This window comes from Vespula vulgaris, chromosome 3, assembly GCF_905475345.1.
Source record: "Vespula vulgaris chromosome 3, iyVesVulg1.1, whole genome shotgun sequence".
Lineage (NCBI taxonomy): Eukaryota > Metazoa > Arthropoda > Insecta > Hymenoptera > Vespidae > Vespula > Vespula vulgaris.
In genome coordinates, this window is record NC_066588.1 from 12,781,594 (window position 1) to 12,800,936 (window position 19,343).

Below are 19,343 nucleotides of genomic sequence, written 5' to 3' on the forward strand. Positions count from 1 at the left end.
ATTCTAACGATATACGTGTATTCTAATGATATATATGAAAAGTGTAGAGCAACTTATACGACTTAATAGGAAAACGTACAGATTAGATTCTAGCGTATGAAGAAAGTAGCAAATGTAATTAATACGTTAACGAAATGAATACAATTTTGTTTTTATTTTTATAAAGTTTCCATTTCTTTGGATTAATTTTTTAAACTAAAACGGAATTGTGCTTCATCGACTGACTTTTACGTTTCGAACGTAGAAAAAGTTGTTCCTTTCGTAATACTTGCACCTTCGTAACAAACGATTTCAGCGATCAAATATTCTCGTCTTCGATATTTGGTCGAAGCATGACGTAGAAAAACAGAAAATTTCTAGTTAACGAGAGAAGATCGTTAAAAATCAACAAAGATAGAACAAGCACAAAAGAAGTACGAAAGAAAACGAATACGTTTAATGAGATTTCTAAAAAACAATACCTTGTTATATGTAATACCAGTGTCTCATATTGACTTTCGAATTGAAGATAAGTGTTCCACTTGTAATACTCTGAATTCTAATCAATGGAACTTCACAATTCTGTCGATGTTATACGTTGGGTAAAGCTTTCTACAGAATAGAAGAAACTAAGCTTTCTACGTCGGAGACGGGATCAATATTACATGTACGTTGGGAAACCGAGAAAGAAAAGAAAGAGAGAAGGAAGGGAAAAAAGAAAAGAAAAGAGGGAGGGAGAGGAAGAGAGAGAGAGAGAGCTGGTCAACCAACAGGTGAAGCAATGTCGAGTAAGAAACTGAGGGCACGAGGCCAAGGGAAGAATATAAAATTACTCTCAACCGTTAGATAGAAGGTTACGTCTGACCCAGCTTACCAAGGGGTGGATCTCTTAATGGACATTCTACCTTGGATTTCTCATGGCCTTGCTACACAAGTCTTCCACTTCCGGAATTAACGCACGCCGATACTACTCACTGTATTTAGAGGAAACTACACTAATCGCATTTGGGATGTATTAGAGAATCGATGAATCTATATAGATAAAATTACTTCAGTACGTTGATTTGTCTACAAGCTATATAGGTGAAGGTTTCACGTAAAATAGAATCAATTTAGTCTCGTCATCGTACAATTAATAATTTTGACAGAGAGTATCTATGAGAAATTTTTCCCTATGTTGTCATTAAATCGTAAAGTTCTTTCGACAAATTATTTGGTTCGCGCAGATGCACGTTCAGCGTCGTATAAGTCGTACAAGTAATCGTGTATGACAATATTTTTTGATATAAAGGAAATCGTTTATATTAAATTAAAATCATATTCGTTAACAAAGTAATCCTCATTAAGTAATAATTAGACGAGCTTTCGAGTCAATAATTATTATATTTTTTTATCGAAGGATATAATATTTCATCTATTAATAGGACATATATTTTATCTTTATTAAAATAGAACAAATCTTCAATCGTATATGTTAAATCGAATTGAAAACTAAGAAAGAAATTGGAGAGTCATATCGTGATTTTAATTTCTATCATATTTCAAAGTTAGAAGCCGTGTATACTTTTAAATTTGCATGTCTGTATCACCATGAATATGACCTCGTAATTACCATCATGATCGAATTCTGAACGTTACTATAGTTTCATCGTATACGTGCAACGTACATTCTCACATACCTATACGAACGCATAGAAATTTATGCTTGTCCTGTTATCTGGCATACAATAGCGACTGCAAGCTAGTTAAGATATTCCGAATCTGAAATTACAGAATTCAGGAGAGACGAACTAGAAGGAGCAAACAGTTTGTTACAATTTCTGAATCACGCCAATTTTCAATGAATGAGCACTAATCCAATTTCGATCTGCTTTAATTTCTATTCAAAGCTTTATTAATTTTTCAAACTTTTCATTTTCACGTAATCATACGAGATCTGAGATATCTAAAATAACCAGAATTTAATTATTGCCTGATAACATCATTTAAGATAAAAAGTTATATCAGTCATTGGACTGAGAAAGAGGGAAGACTGAAAAGTCCTTAGATCGTTGGTGCAGTTTAAAAAGCCAGCAGTTTCCGGTTAAAAGGCATTACGTTCTTCTTTCTTTTCTTATATAAAATTTGAATCTCAAATCTTCTTACTTACAGTCGACGTTACGTAAACACCAGTAGTAGTAGGTAGAAACGAGAACATTTTGCTCGACTCGACTTGTTTTCTCTCGGTGGAAAAGCTACTCTTCCATAGTCTCTCCCCTTCGCGCTTCTTACGCATTTACAATTCTTGTCGATCCTACTTAAAACTTATCTACTTATTATGCTCGTCGTGCTTCCAAAAAGAAGGAAAAGCTTTCGTCTTTTTTTCTATTTCCCTCAACATACGATATTCATTTTGGTTTTATTTATACGTCGAAATAGCTCGAAATCCTTTTCTTATTTTTTGTTAATCATTCGTATATAAAAAGTAAAAAAGACATCAGAGTAAATTTCGAGGATGTATATCTATGTTTCGACTATAACTCGTTAACACAGTATAGAAAATGGTTCGACTGCGCTATTTCATGTAATAAATCAAATGTCGAAGAAATGAGATTGCTCTCGATTATTATAAAAAGATTTGAAGATAATAGATTATCCCCCCTCGAAAGTAACGATTTATTTTACGGATTTACATGAGAAATGCATTAAAACTTTTGGTTACGTTGAGTAAAGCTGTATGATCTTTGTCAATGCCGTCGTTTTGTCGGCCCTCTACGAGCATCGAATTTACCGAGCTTGACGTTACAAGCGCGCTCTTCTATGCCAACAACGCGCGCGCGCGCGCGCACACGCGACACACACACACACACACACCAGAGAGAAGCGAATGCACGACGCAATAGTATTGTAGCTTTTCGAGAGCAGCGTCATGTTAACGTCAGCAAAGCGTATTGGATGAGTTCGCTGTCATTACATCCGTTCGCTAGAGGGCAATCCACGTGAAGAGTACATTCGGATCTCCTGGTGCAAACAAAAATGCGGAACTCATATGAGCGGACGAGGAGGAGGAAGAGGAGGAAGGAGAAAACGCGAAGCTCTCTGGCTTTGAATATTCGCGCGAAAAAGATGAGCTGACTGAAAAAAAATTCGTAATCACTCAAATGTACATACATACGTTTCTCCTGCATCCATCTTTTCCTTTCCCCTCCTTTCTCTTGCCCATTTCTATCTCATTTTATAGCAATCTATTAGATACTTGCAAATATTCGTCGAATTTTTTAATATATTTATTTAATTTACAATAATAAAAAAAAAACAAACTATATACGTATTCATCTTAATTAAGATGTCTGCTGTTATTTTTTACGACCCTCTATCACTTTTTGGCTAATTGTTTAATCTCACTTTTAGAAAACGATACATCTTTTGAGACTAGACCTACTTTCGGACTTAAAAATCGGACAGCAAATCGTATACCAGACAAGACTGAAATAATTTTTGGATAAATGAGACCTGAATAAATGAAAATCAAAGAATCAGTAAATGAGAAAACTAGCTGCATAATAGCTATACGAGATCCGGCATTATCGTAGAGTATATAGTCTTACGTCAATTTGTGGCTATTTGTGGGCGTTTTTTTTATCAATGCAGTCTGTATCTCAAATATTGACTGATCGGCTATGACCGTCTGACCCGGTGTTAAAAGCTCGTAATATATTATTTCTTCCTGGAATTCCACCACAAAATAATTTTACTGGTTTCGTCGAATCTCTATCATACTTCGGGTTTCGAAATCTACTTACGATTTTTTACCATAGTAAATCTAGTTCTTGTTGTCCATTACAATTTACCGTAAAAAGAAGAAAACTTTTTTTGCGCTTGACAAGTAACATTTTATCAGATTCTATTTATACTTATAATAAAAATGAGTACGGCGAATTAAGTAACGCCGAAGTGTCGTAGATAAATTTTAAAGTTGCAAGTACTTTCTTGTTTACGAAGCTCTGTAAAAAAAAAAAAAGAAAAATAACAATCCGCAACAATTTCCATTTATTAATAAGCACTTAATAATTCCGGATTTTTTATTCTCAAATATCAGATATAGCGTTATATACTACGTAACACAGATACCGACTGTAACATTTCTGCAATTGTTATACAAAGTAAATATGTAGTCGATCGTTAATAGCTTACAAGCGTTTCTAAACATCTTTATTACATTATTCTCCTATAGTTGATACAAAATATTAACATATGTTAATACGTTACACATACGATGTATTTGAAAAGCGAAATTGAATTGTAATATAGTACAAACGTCTTAATTCATAGACATAAGTATTACTTTTTCGTTACACCGACGAGTTACGTACAGATGCTTCGAAACGTGTAAACATTTCTAAGACACGACTGTGAACTCTTTCATCTGTGATAGGACATGGATTATGTAGTCTTAATTTCAATAGACCGATACACTGGCCTACATAAACTCTTGGAATTTAAGCGAATCGCTCAAGCGGATTCGAGCACCAATTGTTCCCTTTCTATTATAAATCTGAAGAATTCTTAAGATTGTCCACTGAATGAGATCTTCCCTTTAGGGCGAAGAGAAAAAGAAGAGTTACATTCTCTTAGCTGATATTAATTATCGCGCGATATTTCATCCGGTGAAAAAAGAGATCTCGCGAGCGAGTAATAAGAAGAAACGATTGAAAAGAATCGAGCTATAGAATTCAACGTGAAGAGGAGAGAGAGAGAGATATTACTGCAAAGAAAAATTCACCATTTTCTCAACGCTACGTTTTTTTTTTTTCAACAATAATTGAACTTTCGTGTCATTGAGCTTTCTTATGGAACTAAAGCAGGATCGTGCATTTTAATTTACATGTAAAGGCTCAAAGACAACGAGTCACTCGTCTCGATGTTATGCCTGCTTTATATTCTTTAATTTTTCTTTTCTGACAAACAATATATAACGATCAATTATAAATATTCGCGTACAATTCGGTTTCAACTTAAACATATAGCTTGAATTATCCCAAGAGATTATTATTTTATCGTATTTTTAGGAAGTATAAATTTTACTGTTAAAAAAATAAATACCCACTATGTCGTTGTTTTCGATAACTCACTTTATAAGTTAAGTAATGAGCGAGAAACGTTTAAGATTGCTCTCGAACTATTTTTTGCGAATTTTGACGAATGGTCCAGTTCGTTAAATCGTCCAACCGCTTAAGGATAATTGTACTCTTCTCGTGTACAACTCTCGTGTAAAATGACTTTTGAGTGGATTTTATATGTCCAAGCCCTATAATAACAAAAATTGAGAAAAATAAAAAATGGACAAGAAGTAAGAGTGCAATTGTTATTTAGATATGTCTTCGACTTCTATAATTATTTAAGTTTTACAAAAATCTGGGGACTATACTTTTCGAATTCATAACTCCAGATTCCCGAAGAACTTATGGTACCTTTTTTCCACTTGAGATAAACGAAGTGTGTCAAGTTCGCCGTTACACTTTCCATAAGTTCAAAGCATAAAATTCACGAATCGTGAATAAAACATTTATGTTAATACACGATCGATTCGCTCGTACGTTGCACGAATTCTAAAGGATTTCAAACTGTCTATTGTATTTTTGTAATATTACGCACTGGGCGAAATCGCATCGATGATATTTCATAGAGAACCGAATGATACGGTTAACGTTACGCTTTTCAATTTCATAACGAACGACGAATGACAGTCATTTTTATAACGCAAATAATACGTATGTACGTTCTATGTTAAAGTTAAGTTAAGAAAAATTACTGCAATTTTAATGATCCTATTTATCGTTTCGTGTTTCTATTCATTATAATCTGCGAATTCGAGCGACGTATATGCTTATATATAATATTATTATTATCATATTCAAAACCACGACAAACTTCCCGTTATGCTGCGTTTCAAATCTCAACAATAATGCTATAACAAAGTAAGAAATAATTAAATACTGGTCCGTGTTATTTCTTTTTCACTTATAATTGCAATAATTTTTAACGCGACTTGATTCGAGATCGTAATTTTTCTAAAAGCAATAAAAATAATTAAAACATGAAAGATTACAATAATACCGAGTTTAAAATATTAGCGCAAAGTTCTCATTCATATCCAATGAGAGCGACTTTGCAAGGTTGCTTAATATGAAATGTTGAATATTTTAAGCAATTTAACGTAATTTATGAATACGCAGTATCTCTGTGCGTCCAGCAGTCTCTTTGTCCTTGTATGTGTTTCTACGCTGTACTTTATTGTTTATTTCGTCGAAGAAAAAATTCAAGAAAATACATCTACGTTTCTTCTAAATCTCAATCGCATAGACCATTAAGGAAATACTTCTTTTATCCGCATATTCAAGATACCGTATATAAAGATTGTTCAATCGATATTGAAATATTCATGTTACCTGGTTTCATGGCAGTCGACAAATTCTGTCTTGTGTGCCTGTTGCAAGCTAAAGAGAAACAGATACTTCTAGCCTTCGATTTCCTTTAAATATATAAAAGTAGGTCAATACATTTTTGTTATCGATGTTTATCAATATATAAAAGAACACGAGGAACTCCAAAAACGGCAAATTCGTATAACACTGTAGTTATTGATTCGCAAACGTTAACGAATCTTTTAGAAATTCATTCATTCGCGATGGACAATATGAATTTGCTGCGTTAAATTTTCTCGCGAGAAGTTTTACCCTTAATTCATGATAAAAGTTTCATTCGAATAAAATTGAATTCGTGTAATGTATGTCGCAAGTGTCGTTAAACTTCCTTTATCACTGGTATATAGTTTCTACTAGAACGTTTTTATTTCAGAAACGATTGATCGTTCGTACTTTAATTAAATGCACGAATATATAAGTACATATACGCATAGTACGTATTAAAAATAAAAGTAGTAATTGAAACAAAACGTAAACGAAACGTCAGAATCGAGTTCTCCAGAATCCAGTGTGATTAGAATTTAGACGTTATTCAATTAAATAGAATGCTCCTTCCTTCAGGTTATACAATTTATTGCGTGTCACCGACGATCAAACAACGCAACGGTGAGCTATTGTTACAACGGAGAAAACGGATCGATTCGGTGGCGGAACTTGCGCCGAGTCTACATCGAAATAGTCGCGTTAGTAATTGGTTATTCATAGAGCGAGGCCGTTTCTAATTTACCTATAAAACGAAAAATAATAAATGTAATTTTATTCAACAAAAAATAAGAAAAAACAATCATGGACTGGGCGTTATTACGCGATTTCGAAAATCCCAAACGAATTCGATATATTCAAATACGATAGATATTCTCATGAACGAGACAATAGAGTTGGTAATTACTTTTCCGAAATTTTTTAGATATACCAAAAATAGTTGACCTAGGAAATGCATTTTGATTACAGTTCTATCACACCAACAGATTAAATATAGTCCAAAGATACAATCCGTCAGATTCAAACGAATACGAGCAAAATTTGCGAATGATCTGGTATCTAAACCGATTAAAATCTTATTTCTTTCACCGACGATTTAAGAGAAACTATATATCGGATGAGTTCTTGTTTCTTTTTTAAATTGGAACGTTTAAGTATTTCGAAAACGCATTTTTTAAAAGAACGTTTGAAACGAAATTTGTTTGCTTTTAGGAAGTAAACATAACGACGTTGTATCTTTACTTACAATTCAGTGAACGTTCTCCAGATCATTTCAAACTCAACTTTATTTTCTTCAAAGAAAACGTATAATTTTTCGAACTATCATTTCATTTTCATATTTTTTTCTATATTTTCAAAAAGATTATTCTCCGCGTCAGTCATACATTATTTCGGGATACGTTAATCGACGACCAGAATAAGAGGATTCCATAATTGCATGTTGAATCGATAAAATATGAAAAATATCGACGATAAAGAATTTGTCGAATAAAGGAAAAACAAAAACAAAATAAGAGAATAAAAAAAGGAAAAGAAATAAAAACATAGAAAAATGAGAAAGAAATGATATCGCATTTCGAGGATGATTAACGACTCAGTTCTGGAAAGCGAGAATCGACCAAATATACACGATAACGATTACAAAGAATGCAGAAACGAAAAAAGAAAAGGGTTCAAAGCGGTCACGGATAACGACGAGATAAAACCCATCAATCGTCCAGCTACGATACCCTCGATTATCTTCCGGCTACTACGAGTCGTTTCGTATCTCTCTGACCGTCGTCGGTTGTAGTCCCATGATTCTACAAGGCGGAAGCCGTCCATTAACGCGCGGCAATGATGATGATGCCAGAACGACGGCGGACACCCAGGTCACCGACAACGCAGAAGCCAACGGAACCGATACCGAACGACAACTTATATTGAAGTGTCAGGCATACTCGTTCGCTCGTTAACGTCCATTGTAATTACTTCTTTCTATAAAGGGATATACGGAAGGGTGAGAGAGGGAGGGAGGGAGGGACAGAGAGAGAGAGAGAGAGAGAGAGAGAGAGAGAGAGAGAGAGAAAGCGAGATAAAGTAAAAAGAAATAGGAGGAAGCGGGAGGAAACAGAAGGAAAGATCAAAGGAAAGGAACAGAGAAACTTTCAGAATCGAAAAGTTACCTTCTAGTTCCAAGTGTCGATTAAAGGGAGAGCCGAAGGACATCGGAAGAAGGAGGTGGATACGAAACTCCAAACGAGACTTTGGCTGTCTCTATTAAATTCGAATTAATTCGTAAAGAAGAACATCGATCGATATCTCCGAAAAGGCTAACAACGTCGGTCCGTTGCGAACAAGGCTTTCGGTGTATCACTACCACGTTGCAGCTGTTTGTGACTTCTCAGAGAAACTTACAGTTGAAGTTCAAACGAAGTTTTCGTATTATGACTCACGCATATCTTTGCGAGAATGCGAATCTTCTCTGAAAGATGATCTTTCCTTAATAGGAAGCGGAAACAACAATTTCGTTTGGCTTCTCTTTTCTATCGGTTTGAACTTCTTCTTTCGGCTTCGAAATTTACTGGAAAAGAAGGATTCAAGGAAAGTCGTGTTACGCTTCGATTTTAAACGACGAATAGATCTTTGAATTTCGCAGAAGGGAAAACTCCATCCCAGTGAATTACCCAGTGAATCATTCCGCAACAAATAAATTTGATTCTTAATAGAAAATTGATTCGGCGTTCGATTTGTTTGCGATTACTTTCCAGTGGTGTGTCATTACGTAATATAGATGTGTGTGCGTGTACACGCGATATGTAACGTCGACGAAATTAATCTTTCGCTCATTGTCAAAGGAATTGAGTAATTCGCATAGTGTGACATCCAAAACTATGTCTGTCAATGACTTGACTTGATCTTGCGCTTCTATCTATATTTCCGTGTGGAAATATTTTAACGATCGAAAGATATTCTTGCATTTCCCATGGATCGGTATGTAACCTCCCATTTTCGATATCGATTCTAAAAAGCTATCGCTATCTGGCCTCTTTCTCCCTTTCTTTCTTTCTCGACCACGAACATGTTTTGATCCGATAATACTTCCGTCCTACAATAGTTTTTATGCGCTTAATGAACTCAGTTCTGCAGTTTTGAGAAACCAAGAAACTACTCGTTTTACAGCAAAGTAAGACCGAAAATAGCCTTTTCTCTCATTCCGTTTTACAAACAAATTCAAACAATAATTTTTTGAATTGAAAAAGTTCTTAGGTGTTTTCTCTACACATTATCGTACATTCGCGAAAGAAAATGCTGGCAAGATGAACGTTCTGTTTTTTCTTTTGTTGCAGTCTCGGTGTACCAGTACACCGTAGAGGAGCGAACAATGGGTATGAGAAGAACGGAAGCTAAGTAGCAGGCTGTAGGTACGGGAACAGAGCGAGAACGCGACGAGGAAAGAGAAATATAAGAAACAGAGGGTCGCGATAGAGAGGAGAGACGGGCGAAGAAAAAGGAGGGAAGAAGGAAGGAAAGGAAAGAGGAAAGAAAAGAAGCGGAGCAAGGGGAGAAAGAAGGAATAAATTAGCGAAGAAAGCGAATATACGTCGAAAATATGAGGACGAGTAGAACTTTCAGAGCTACGTGGAGGCTAACGTGGTTCATCTGCCTTCTGGCTAGCAGTTTGGCGCAAACATTACCAATGTGTCCAGATCAACGCGAGATCTTACCCTGTTCCTGCACCATGAAAAAGGCTGGCTTGGATATCGTCTGTGAACAGACCGAATTATCGCATATCTCCAAAGCCATGAATGCTCTCAAGGGGAAGCCAAATACTGTCATTTTCTATTTGAGACTCAGGCACAATAATTTGCCGAAGCTCCAAGGTTACATGTTTCTTGGACTGGATATACGTCATCTTACTATTCATAATAGTACTCTGGCTGCGGTTGAGGAATCCTCCTTGAACTCGATCGGTAAGTCAGTCGGATCAATCGAGTACGATTCAAATTTCTTGTCTCGAAAAGGGTACTGTATCGTTGCTTTCTCCTAAATGAAAATTATCTCCCTCGATCCGGTCTCACTCGATCGTATTTCGAATTAGATTAGAGGTTACAACGGAAATATCTACTAATGACGATTGAAAGATGAAACGATGATTCAAAGATGATATTTTTGAACTTTATAGATCCCATTGAGTATTAATATTTCTAATCATTGTTTCAGGAAACAAATTGACACAGTTGGATTTTTCGCAGAATTATTTAGCAACCGTACCATCGAACGCGTTGAGAAATCTTCATCATTTGCTTATTTTGAATCTCAATCACAATAAGATCAACAGCCTTCATGCCAAAGCTTTCGAAGGCCTCGACACGCTTGAAATTCTTACTCTCTATGAAAATGAGATATCCTCGATAGAAGCGGACGCATTCAAGGGACTCGACAAGTACGATATTTCGATTTAATTCTTACTATTTTATCCCAATACGACAGGTCACATTTTAATCCTAATGCAAATTATGTCAACAGTCGAAAATTAAAACGTCTCAATTTGGGAGGAAACGAATTAACGAGCATACCAACGTCTGCTCTCTCCACGTTGGATATGTTGAAGAAACTGGAGATGCAAGAAAATAGAATACAATCTATCAAGGAAGGAGATTTTGAAGGTAAGCTAATGGATATGATTGATTTTTGATTGATCACTGTCTCATCCGTATATAGGATGAAACAAAAAAGCAGACGTCTATACAATTTTAACGTTATTTATATAATCTAGATAAAATTATATCACGAAAGAAAGTTTAGTACAAATCGAACTACTACTTTCTAATAGAGTCCTCTTCCATTTTCTTTGACAAATATAACACGGTGAAGTATAGCGATTGACTCGGTTACTTGCTTAATGAAATGATAAAAAGAAGTCATGAATCCTTTAAATACGAACCAGTCTTTTTGTCTGACGCTAAAGATATCAGTGTTATTTAAAAAGAAAAGGAACAACGATTTATTCGATACTGCTTCTAAGAGATAATTATCATCGTGCTTTATAATATCGATGTTCGAATTTTACACAGGATTGAAAAGTTTGGATTCGTTAGGATTAGCGCACAATCGCATTCGCACTGTACCGGCTCGTGCATTTTTCCATTTGGCGCAATTAAATTCTTTGGAGCTCGACGGAAATGAAATCATTCATGTCGATCCAGATGCATTTATCGGCCTTGAAGGTGAGTACAATCGAATTGCTTGGAAGGTAAACTTACTTTTTCGCTTCGACATATTTTAAACGGTTTCGTAAGAACGTTCAATTTTCTTTAATGTTTGAAATAGGACACGGTCTCTCCGTTCTCGCAAAGAGTTACATAATTTTTTTCTGAAAGAAATTTATACTTCCAATGCTACGCCTGAATACAGCGGTAATACAGCAAAGTGCATCTCACAAGCGTGAGTTTATGTATGTGGTACATGTATCACTTATATAAATCACACGCGTACAACGCAAGTGTGTATACCCAGCTATGATGCATTGCGTGCGAGATCTTTTCACCCTCGCGTGGATATATCAAAACGTTTAATTACAATCATTATACAATCCTGTATGTTACGTATAAAACATGAGAGTTCAATTACCTTAGCGACACTGATCGTATCAAAATTTAATTTACTTATATTTATGTATTATTTGGGTTTGGAAAACTAATGATTTATTTAAATTATACCGACGAACGAGAACAAAAATGTCATCGTACTACTTTCTTCCTCTTTTAGAGAATCTACAGTATTTACGATTAGGAGATAACAATCTACATGCGGTACCAAGTGATGCGCTGAGACGACTCCATCGTTTGCGTCATCTGGATCTAAGGGCCAACAATATAACCGTGCTCCCGGAGGATGCTTTCACCGGTTACGGAGACTCGATATCTTTTCTCAACCTTCAAAAAAATTTGTAATAACCATTTTTATTTTTCTTTGATTCTTATCTGTCGACGGATCGACAAATTTCGTATCGACATCAATGTCAGAATTTTCGACGTTTCAGAATCAAGGTACTACCACCTTTGGTCTTTGAAAATCTCAATTCCTTGGAAACGCTCAGCTTGCAGAACAATAAACTTGCCCACATACCGGAGGAAGTGACAGAAACGATCGTCGATACATTGCGACATATCGACATAACGGGTAATAAACTGATAAAAACTCGATAAATAATTCTAATTGTAAACTTAGAAAATTCCATTGAGGTCACAGTATGATATCGAGACCTCTTTGATACGACTCTTTTTGAAAAATATTAAATTACAAAAGAAATTATTTTTATTATAGAAATTCGCATACGTGATTCGCAAATATACATACATACATGTGTGTGTGTGTGTAATAGAAAAGCGAACGAGTACTATGAATTGACTTTATCTCTTTTATTATTTTACATAGATAATCCATTGATCTGCGATTGTGAGCTACGTTGGTATCCAATTTGGCTTCAAAATCTTCGCGACGAAGACGGCGAGATTATGTTGAAGAAGCGTACGGTTTGTATGATGACGTCCGAGCATCGAGAATACTCTGTGCAAAATATACCGTTAGAAAAAATGGGTTGCGTCAAGAGCATAGAGAGAATGTCGTCGAACGGAATTTCCGTTTACCGAGGCGTCTGTTTCGCTTACTTCTTCGCATTTGTTTTTATCGGCTTGTAAACATTTCATCTTTGTCGTCGTCTCCATTGTTGTCATCATTATAATATTTTCTTTCTTATTTTGTTGCTCATTTTTTTTTTCTCTTCCTCGCGAGAAAACGTCCTTGTCACGAGAAAAAACGCGATCTCAACGAAAATTTGTTCAAATTGTGTTAGCAACGCTTTCGTTAATTTATTTAACGTGCTAAGTATTCGTTGATTTTTAATGATAAATTGAGATCTCGTTCCAATCGGACAGAGACATCGAATACGTTCTATGAAGGATAGTAATATTTGACAAAGTAAATGAAATTCAAAACACTGCTAAAGCGTTTCTCATTTTCTAATAGTAGTTATACTTTCGAACGGAATATTCGTAAGTAACTGCGACAATCGATAGTTCTACGACGACTAGAATATTTCTCTTAGTAGCTTAGCTCTTCTGAGTACGTTTCTACGTTGCGGTACTTGCAAAAAATAAAGTTTCATTCACATAAGACAGAGACTAAGAAGAGAGAGAGAGAGAGAGAGAGAGAGAGAGAGAGAGAGAGAGAGAGAGAGAGAGGCGTGAATTAGAATGCGAATGGTTCAATAATCTTATCGTCGTAGTATTCTTCATTTAATCGACATAAATGATCGAAGAATCGTCTCATAATTGATGTATTCACAAGAAAAGAAGAAGAAAAGAATTACGACAAAACAGAAAAGAAAAATTCCGTCGATCTCACGGAAGCATGTCTCGTTTTCTACGGGCACGTGAACTTTCACCACCAAAACGTTACATATCAATATCGTTGCCAAGCATTTTGTGAATATTCGTTAAGATCGCACAAGCGAGAGGAGATTAATGTAATTGCTAAAGAAGAAAAAAAAATAAAAAAGAAAGGTCCCTCTAACAAAAATAAAATAAAAAGAGAATATAATTAATTAATTAATAATACTAATACTAATAACAATTAATAATAATAATAATAATAGTAACAAAATTAACATTAATAATAATAATAATAATAATAATAATAATAATATCAACAACAACAACAACAATAGTCCTTTCACATAAACATCAACGCATTTCTGATGGGACAACCGATTCGTCGATTTCCTTAAACAGACTTGCGACGTTTTAATTATTCGTACGCCATGAACTCTTTTTTACATTGATTAAAGAGATAGTTTCAATGCGAATACCGACGAAATCAATTTTTATGAGAACGAATTCCTTTATAATTAATTCAGCAATACGAAATTGCTGGAGTATAGACGGCGATATTATAATTAAATTATATTGAATTCTCTCAAGTCGAACCACGCAAAGAACGGGCTATTACAAAGGGTAACGATATCTTCAGTCGATTCAGATCGTTAATTCTCTCGGCTATCTCGTGTAAAGGTCCATGTAGCCTTTGAAATGACATAACAACTGTTGATGACTCCTAATACACCGTACAGGAAACCGACACTTGTCAAAGTCGGTAGAGTACAAACGCAGTTATTCAAAGATCTCGTTACTTCTCTTTCGTGACTTCATAAATCTAAATGCAGATACTGATGTGCACGCTAAAATTATTATTATTACCAATAACCATTATACCTACGTACGTATGGTATACGGTGATTCTTTCCCATAAAATTGCTTTCGTTGAAATCTTTAAAATGAAAGGAACGATATTAGCCCAGAATCATATTGTACGAATAATAATCAGGTTACGTATTTTATAAAATTACGAGCTACATGTTCGCCATTGATCGATATAATTGTTGATCGATTATTTGTAAAGATTTGTATTCACGTGAGGTAATAGTGGGTATAATCATTAATAATTATTATTGGTATCGTCATCTGTCATTACGCATGATCGTTCTCTATAATATCAACCTCTATATTCGATTATACGAAATTACCAGTTATTAATAATAAAAATTACACGTTAATGACGAACATTTCTTGTAACAAGATCTTTAACGAGATATTATCGATATCGAAGAAATATTTACGTGAAAAGTGACGTTACAAAAGCACTAAGAAAGTAAAATATGTTTCACAATTTGATAAGAGATAAATAAATAAATAAATATATAAATAAATTATATAAACATAATATATAGATAAAGATTAATATATTATAATTATTTTTTTATATTATTATAAGTATTATTATTATTTTATATTTTCTCGGGTACCAAGATGATCAGTTCTTTATGGTATTTGTAATTATTATTATTATTATTTCATTATTATTATTATTATTATTATTATTATTATTATTATTATTATTATTACTACTATCATCATCATCATCATCATCGTCGTCGTCATCATCATCATCACCATCATCATCATTATCATCATCATCATCATCATCATTGTTATTATTGCATTTATTATTATTATTATTATTATTATTATTATTATTATTATTATTATTATTATTATTATTATTATTATTATTATTATATTATTATATAAAAATACATATCGGAATTAGACTAAGTATAATAACAACGTGATTTTGTCACCGACGACTCTCTTTTATTTGATTCGATATTTTTAATGGATATCAGTGAAAAAAATAGAGAGTTATGTTTTCCTTTTTCTTGTTACACATAAATAATCATCAATCATTTTCTTTTTCTTTTTGTACTGACTTAATATTTAACACATTTTTTACAGTTTCAAGAAGATACCTAAAAACAAGAACATGACATTAATATATAATTTATCAAGGAAAAGACAATAATTTCTGTAGAATTTTTGTTTTTCTCCTTCGATTGAGGGTTAAAGGTGCACATAAATATTACAACACACACACATATCATTTACATGCAAGATTAAAGACGAAAGATTAAATCGTAAGGTAATAGTTAATCGAAGTTGGATTTAAAGACTTCGCAGCTTATAAACACTAAAAATCGTATACATATCGTGACTGTATGAGATTTCAAAGAATTTATTTGTTAATATATATAAATATATGTGTGTTACATATATACACATATTATCAGTAAAGATATATATATATATATATATATATATATATATATAAATACATACACACATACATTTTACATATGCGTATTAGATGTTTTTTTTTTAAAGAAACTGAACAAAAAATACCAAGCCGTTGCACACATTTTATCTAAGCCTCGATCTTTCTTCTCTTGTTTAGTTATTAATTAATAGTTTATAAATATAATAGTTAATAGTTTATTAATTATTATCTCTTTTAAACTTTTCATTTTTTTGTCACATACAAAAGCTATAATGTGAAATACCAAAATTTCTCGTTTAGGTTATTCGATCTTTAATAATTCTGTCAACGCATTCTAAAACTTTATCTGAAGTAGAAGAAAGAATTTTTGTTGTATAATATAATAATTTATAATTTGAAATTGATTCGCCGTATATGACGATTCTCTAAAAGCCCTATATAATAACATTGAGAATCCGTATTAGGTATATCTGAAGATTCATGCATGACACATGAAATTCATGCAATTTATGTTGGACGAAAGAGAATATTTCGGCGGAGATAGTCTTTACGAAAACGTAAATCTGCCGTATTTATTGATAACTACAGAGGAATTAGGTCGGATACTTTCTTTTTAAGGTACGCAATATATCGTACCTCAACCCTATGCTCAGCAAAGTTATATGTAACGGCAAGGTAAAAAATAAGTAATAGCTAGGAAAATATAAAAAGATGCAAAAGAAAAATATTAGTGACATTAGTACAGTAGCACTTGTTACAAAGGGTCAGAAGTCTAGTTTGCGAATTTTAACTTTAAAATCTTATGAAGAGAGGAATAAACGCACTATATCATGATAGAGAGAATAAGCATATGCGAAACTTCTATTAAACTATTGAAAATTCTTTTTTTTTCATCCTTCTTTTTATTGTTGCTTCGTAACTATTCATGCTTCATAAAATTCTTTAAAAATATTGTTTATTCCAAGGATTGTCATTCTTCAGGTGCATCGATTTAAGCGTTTATCAACTTATAGACTAGATTCTTCATAAAAATAAAAGAAGAAAAGAAAGTTTCAATTGTCTCGTTGATTTGATCTAACAATTGTTAGAAATGGAAAATAAATAAATTAGAAAATAAATAAATGTTAAAGCTTTAGTGATCGGCCATTACGACCATGACATCTGACCCAGAAGTTATTGTAGGAAATGTACCTATCGTAGAATTTATTAATCACGTAGAGAGAAAAAGAGATTAATTAAAAGATAAAAAAAAAGGAAAAAAAAAGAAAAAAAAAAGAATGAAAGGGAAAGACCCCCGTGTGCGTTATAATCGGCGTAACGGTGGGAAAACCCGAAAGAACCATGTCAAGACATATCTTTCAAACGTGCCGCCGTCATTCTCGTCGGGCGCGTCAATTAATATTATTATAAACTAATTATTATAAACGGTATTTTTGTACAGTGTCTTACAGCGAGTCGGACGACGTGGTCGGCGCGGCCGACGCACTCGACGAGATCGTCCGTACAACGTCCTTAAATTTTATCGCAATCCTAGTGCGTAATATTCCAAGAAAAGAAAAAAAAAAGAGGAAAATGAAAAAGAAAGATGGATAAAAACAGAAGCAAATTGTAAAAGTAACGAAGAAATCAACGAGAATAGAGTCAAAGTAAAAAAAAAATTTCTTGGAAAGAATCCTATACACAAAAAGAACATCCTTCTTCAACTATTAACCATTTCACCAATTATTTCAATTATTCCAATCTTCCTGGTATAAGTGAAGGATATATGGAATTTAATTTGCTACTAAAAATTGTCGGAGTAAAACTAGATTACAAAATTTGTATTATGATTATTACATTCCATGCTCTTCTAAAATACTCTTACTTCGCTTTTTTCATGTGTGCAAGACAAAAGAATCAGGAGAGACAAAGACAGAGACAGAGACAGACAGACGCACACACAGAAAGAGACAGAGAGAGAGAGAGAGAGAGAGAGAGAGAGAATATCTCATATATGTACATTTTCTATATTAAGCATAATATATGTATATTGTATACACAGAAAGACACCTACGCAAGTATTACACAATACACGTGCATTACTACAAGACAATGGATATTACCTCTTGTATCTACATCTTGTGTGTTTTCTCTTTTATTAAAATATACATATACTTATATTATATATATATATATATATATATATATATATATATATATATATATATATATATGAGCATTAGTGAATATGAATTATATATAAGTAAGCATAAATAAAACGTATAAGGTTATAATTCACACATTCACACGAGAATAAGTCGCGTGGCTGTGTGTGAATGTATTATGAGACGTACACGTATACATGTATGTACGTGTATTTTAATAGATAAAATAATAAATTCTTTATTCGTATATATAAAACAGGAAAGAAACATATTTAAGGAATGTCACAGATACACACAACAGACACACCTTATGCCTAAAGAAGCTATATCGATGTTATACATATATATATATATATATATATATATATATATATATGTATGTATGTATGTATGTATGTATGTATGTATGTATGTATGTATGTATGTATGTATGTATGTATACACACATACATACATACACACACGTGTGTGTGTATATATATATAAATGCATATATTATGTGTATATTATATAAAAAACATACTCCATATACACGAAATTTCATCTATATGTCTATACAAAAAGTCATATACACACACACACACACATTCATTATTGAGATTAACTGCTACGTGATATCGTATTTACAAAAGATCTTTTCTCCTCGAAAATATTCCCAAAACACCTACTTCGATTTCCAATCTACGTGTCATTATTTATTATGTCGTTAACGATTAACTGTGTACATGTGAGAACTTTCAAATGAAATAAAAAGTATCTAAGCAAAAGTCAAAACGATATGAACGTATAATCCTCTCTAATTTTTTGCTTTACTTTTATTTATATTTGGTTATAATTGTAACTATTAATAATAATCCCTCCTTTAATCGAGAACAAGTATAAGATACATGGATTAACCGTTTCTAAGACTTAAGAAAAATTAATTTTTTTTTGCGATTAATATTCTATCATCAATCATTGATTCTATCATTAATCATCGTTAATGAACTTACAAAAGAAGATCCTTAACCCGCAAATTGAAGAAATTATTCGAGGATGTGTAGAGCACATATATAACAGCACATATATAAGTATGTACTATGTATTACTACGTAATTTTTTGCTGCTTAAATTGACTCCA

At 33.2% G+C, this 19,343-nt stretch overlaps 1 protein-coding gene across 4 annotated transcripts in view; it reads left to right on the top strand.

Moving 5' to 3' along the window:
- LOC127062855 (chondroadherin-like protein) overlaps positions 1-19,000 on the top strand; it is an 80,685-nt gene extending 61,685 nt beyond the window's left edge. The window contains exons 1-8 of one of the 4 annotated variants that reach the window (XM_050991772.1): positions 8,223-8,388; positions 9,755-10,378; positions 10,629-10,851; positions 10,935-11,074; positions 11,483-11,635; positions 12,177-12,357; positions 12,451-12,590; positions 12,846-19,000. In XM_050991772.1, the coding sequence (XP_050847729.1) occupies positions 10,018-10,378; positions 10,629-10,851; positions 10,935-11,074; positions 11,483-11,635; positions 12,177-12,357; positions 12,451-12,590; positions 12,846-13,108 (1,461 nt within the window). In that variant the 5' untranslated portion in view covers positions 8,223-8,388; positions 9,755-10,017 and the 3' untranslated portion in view covers positions 13,109-19,000. The other 3 variants (XM_050991774.1, XM_050991770.1, XM_050991773.1) reach the window with 3 other exon arrangements.
- The last annotated feature ends 343 nt before the right edge of the window (positions 19,001-19,343 follow it).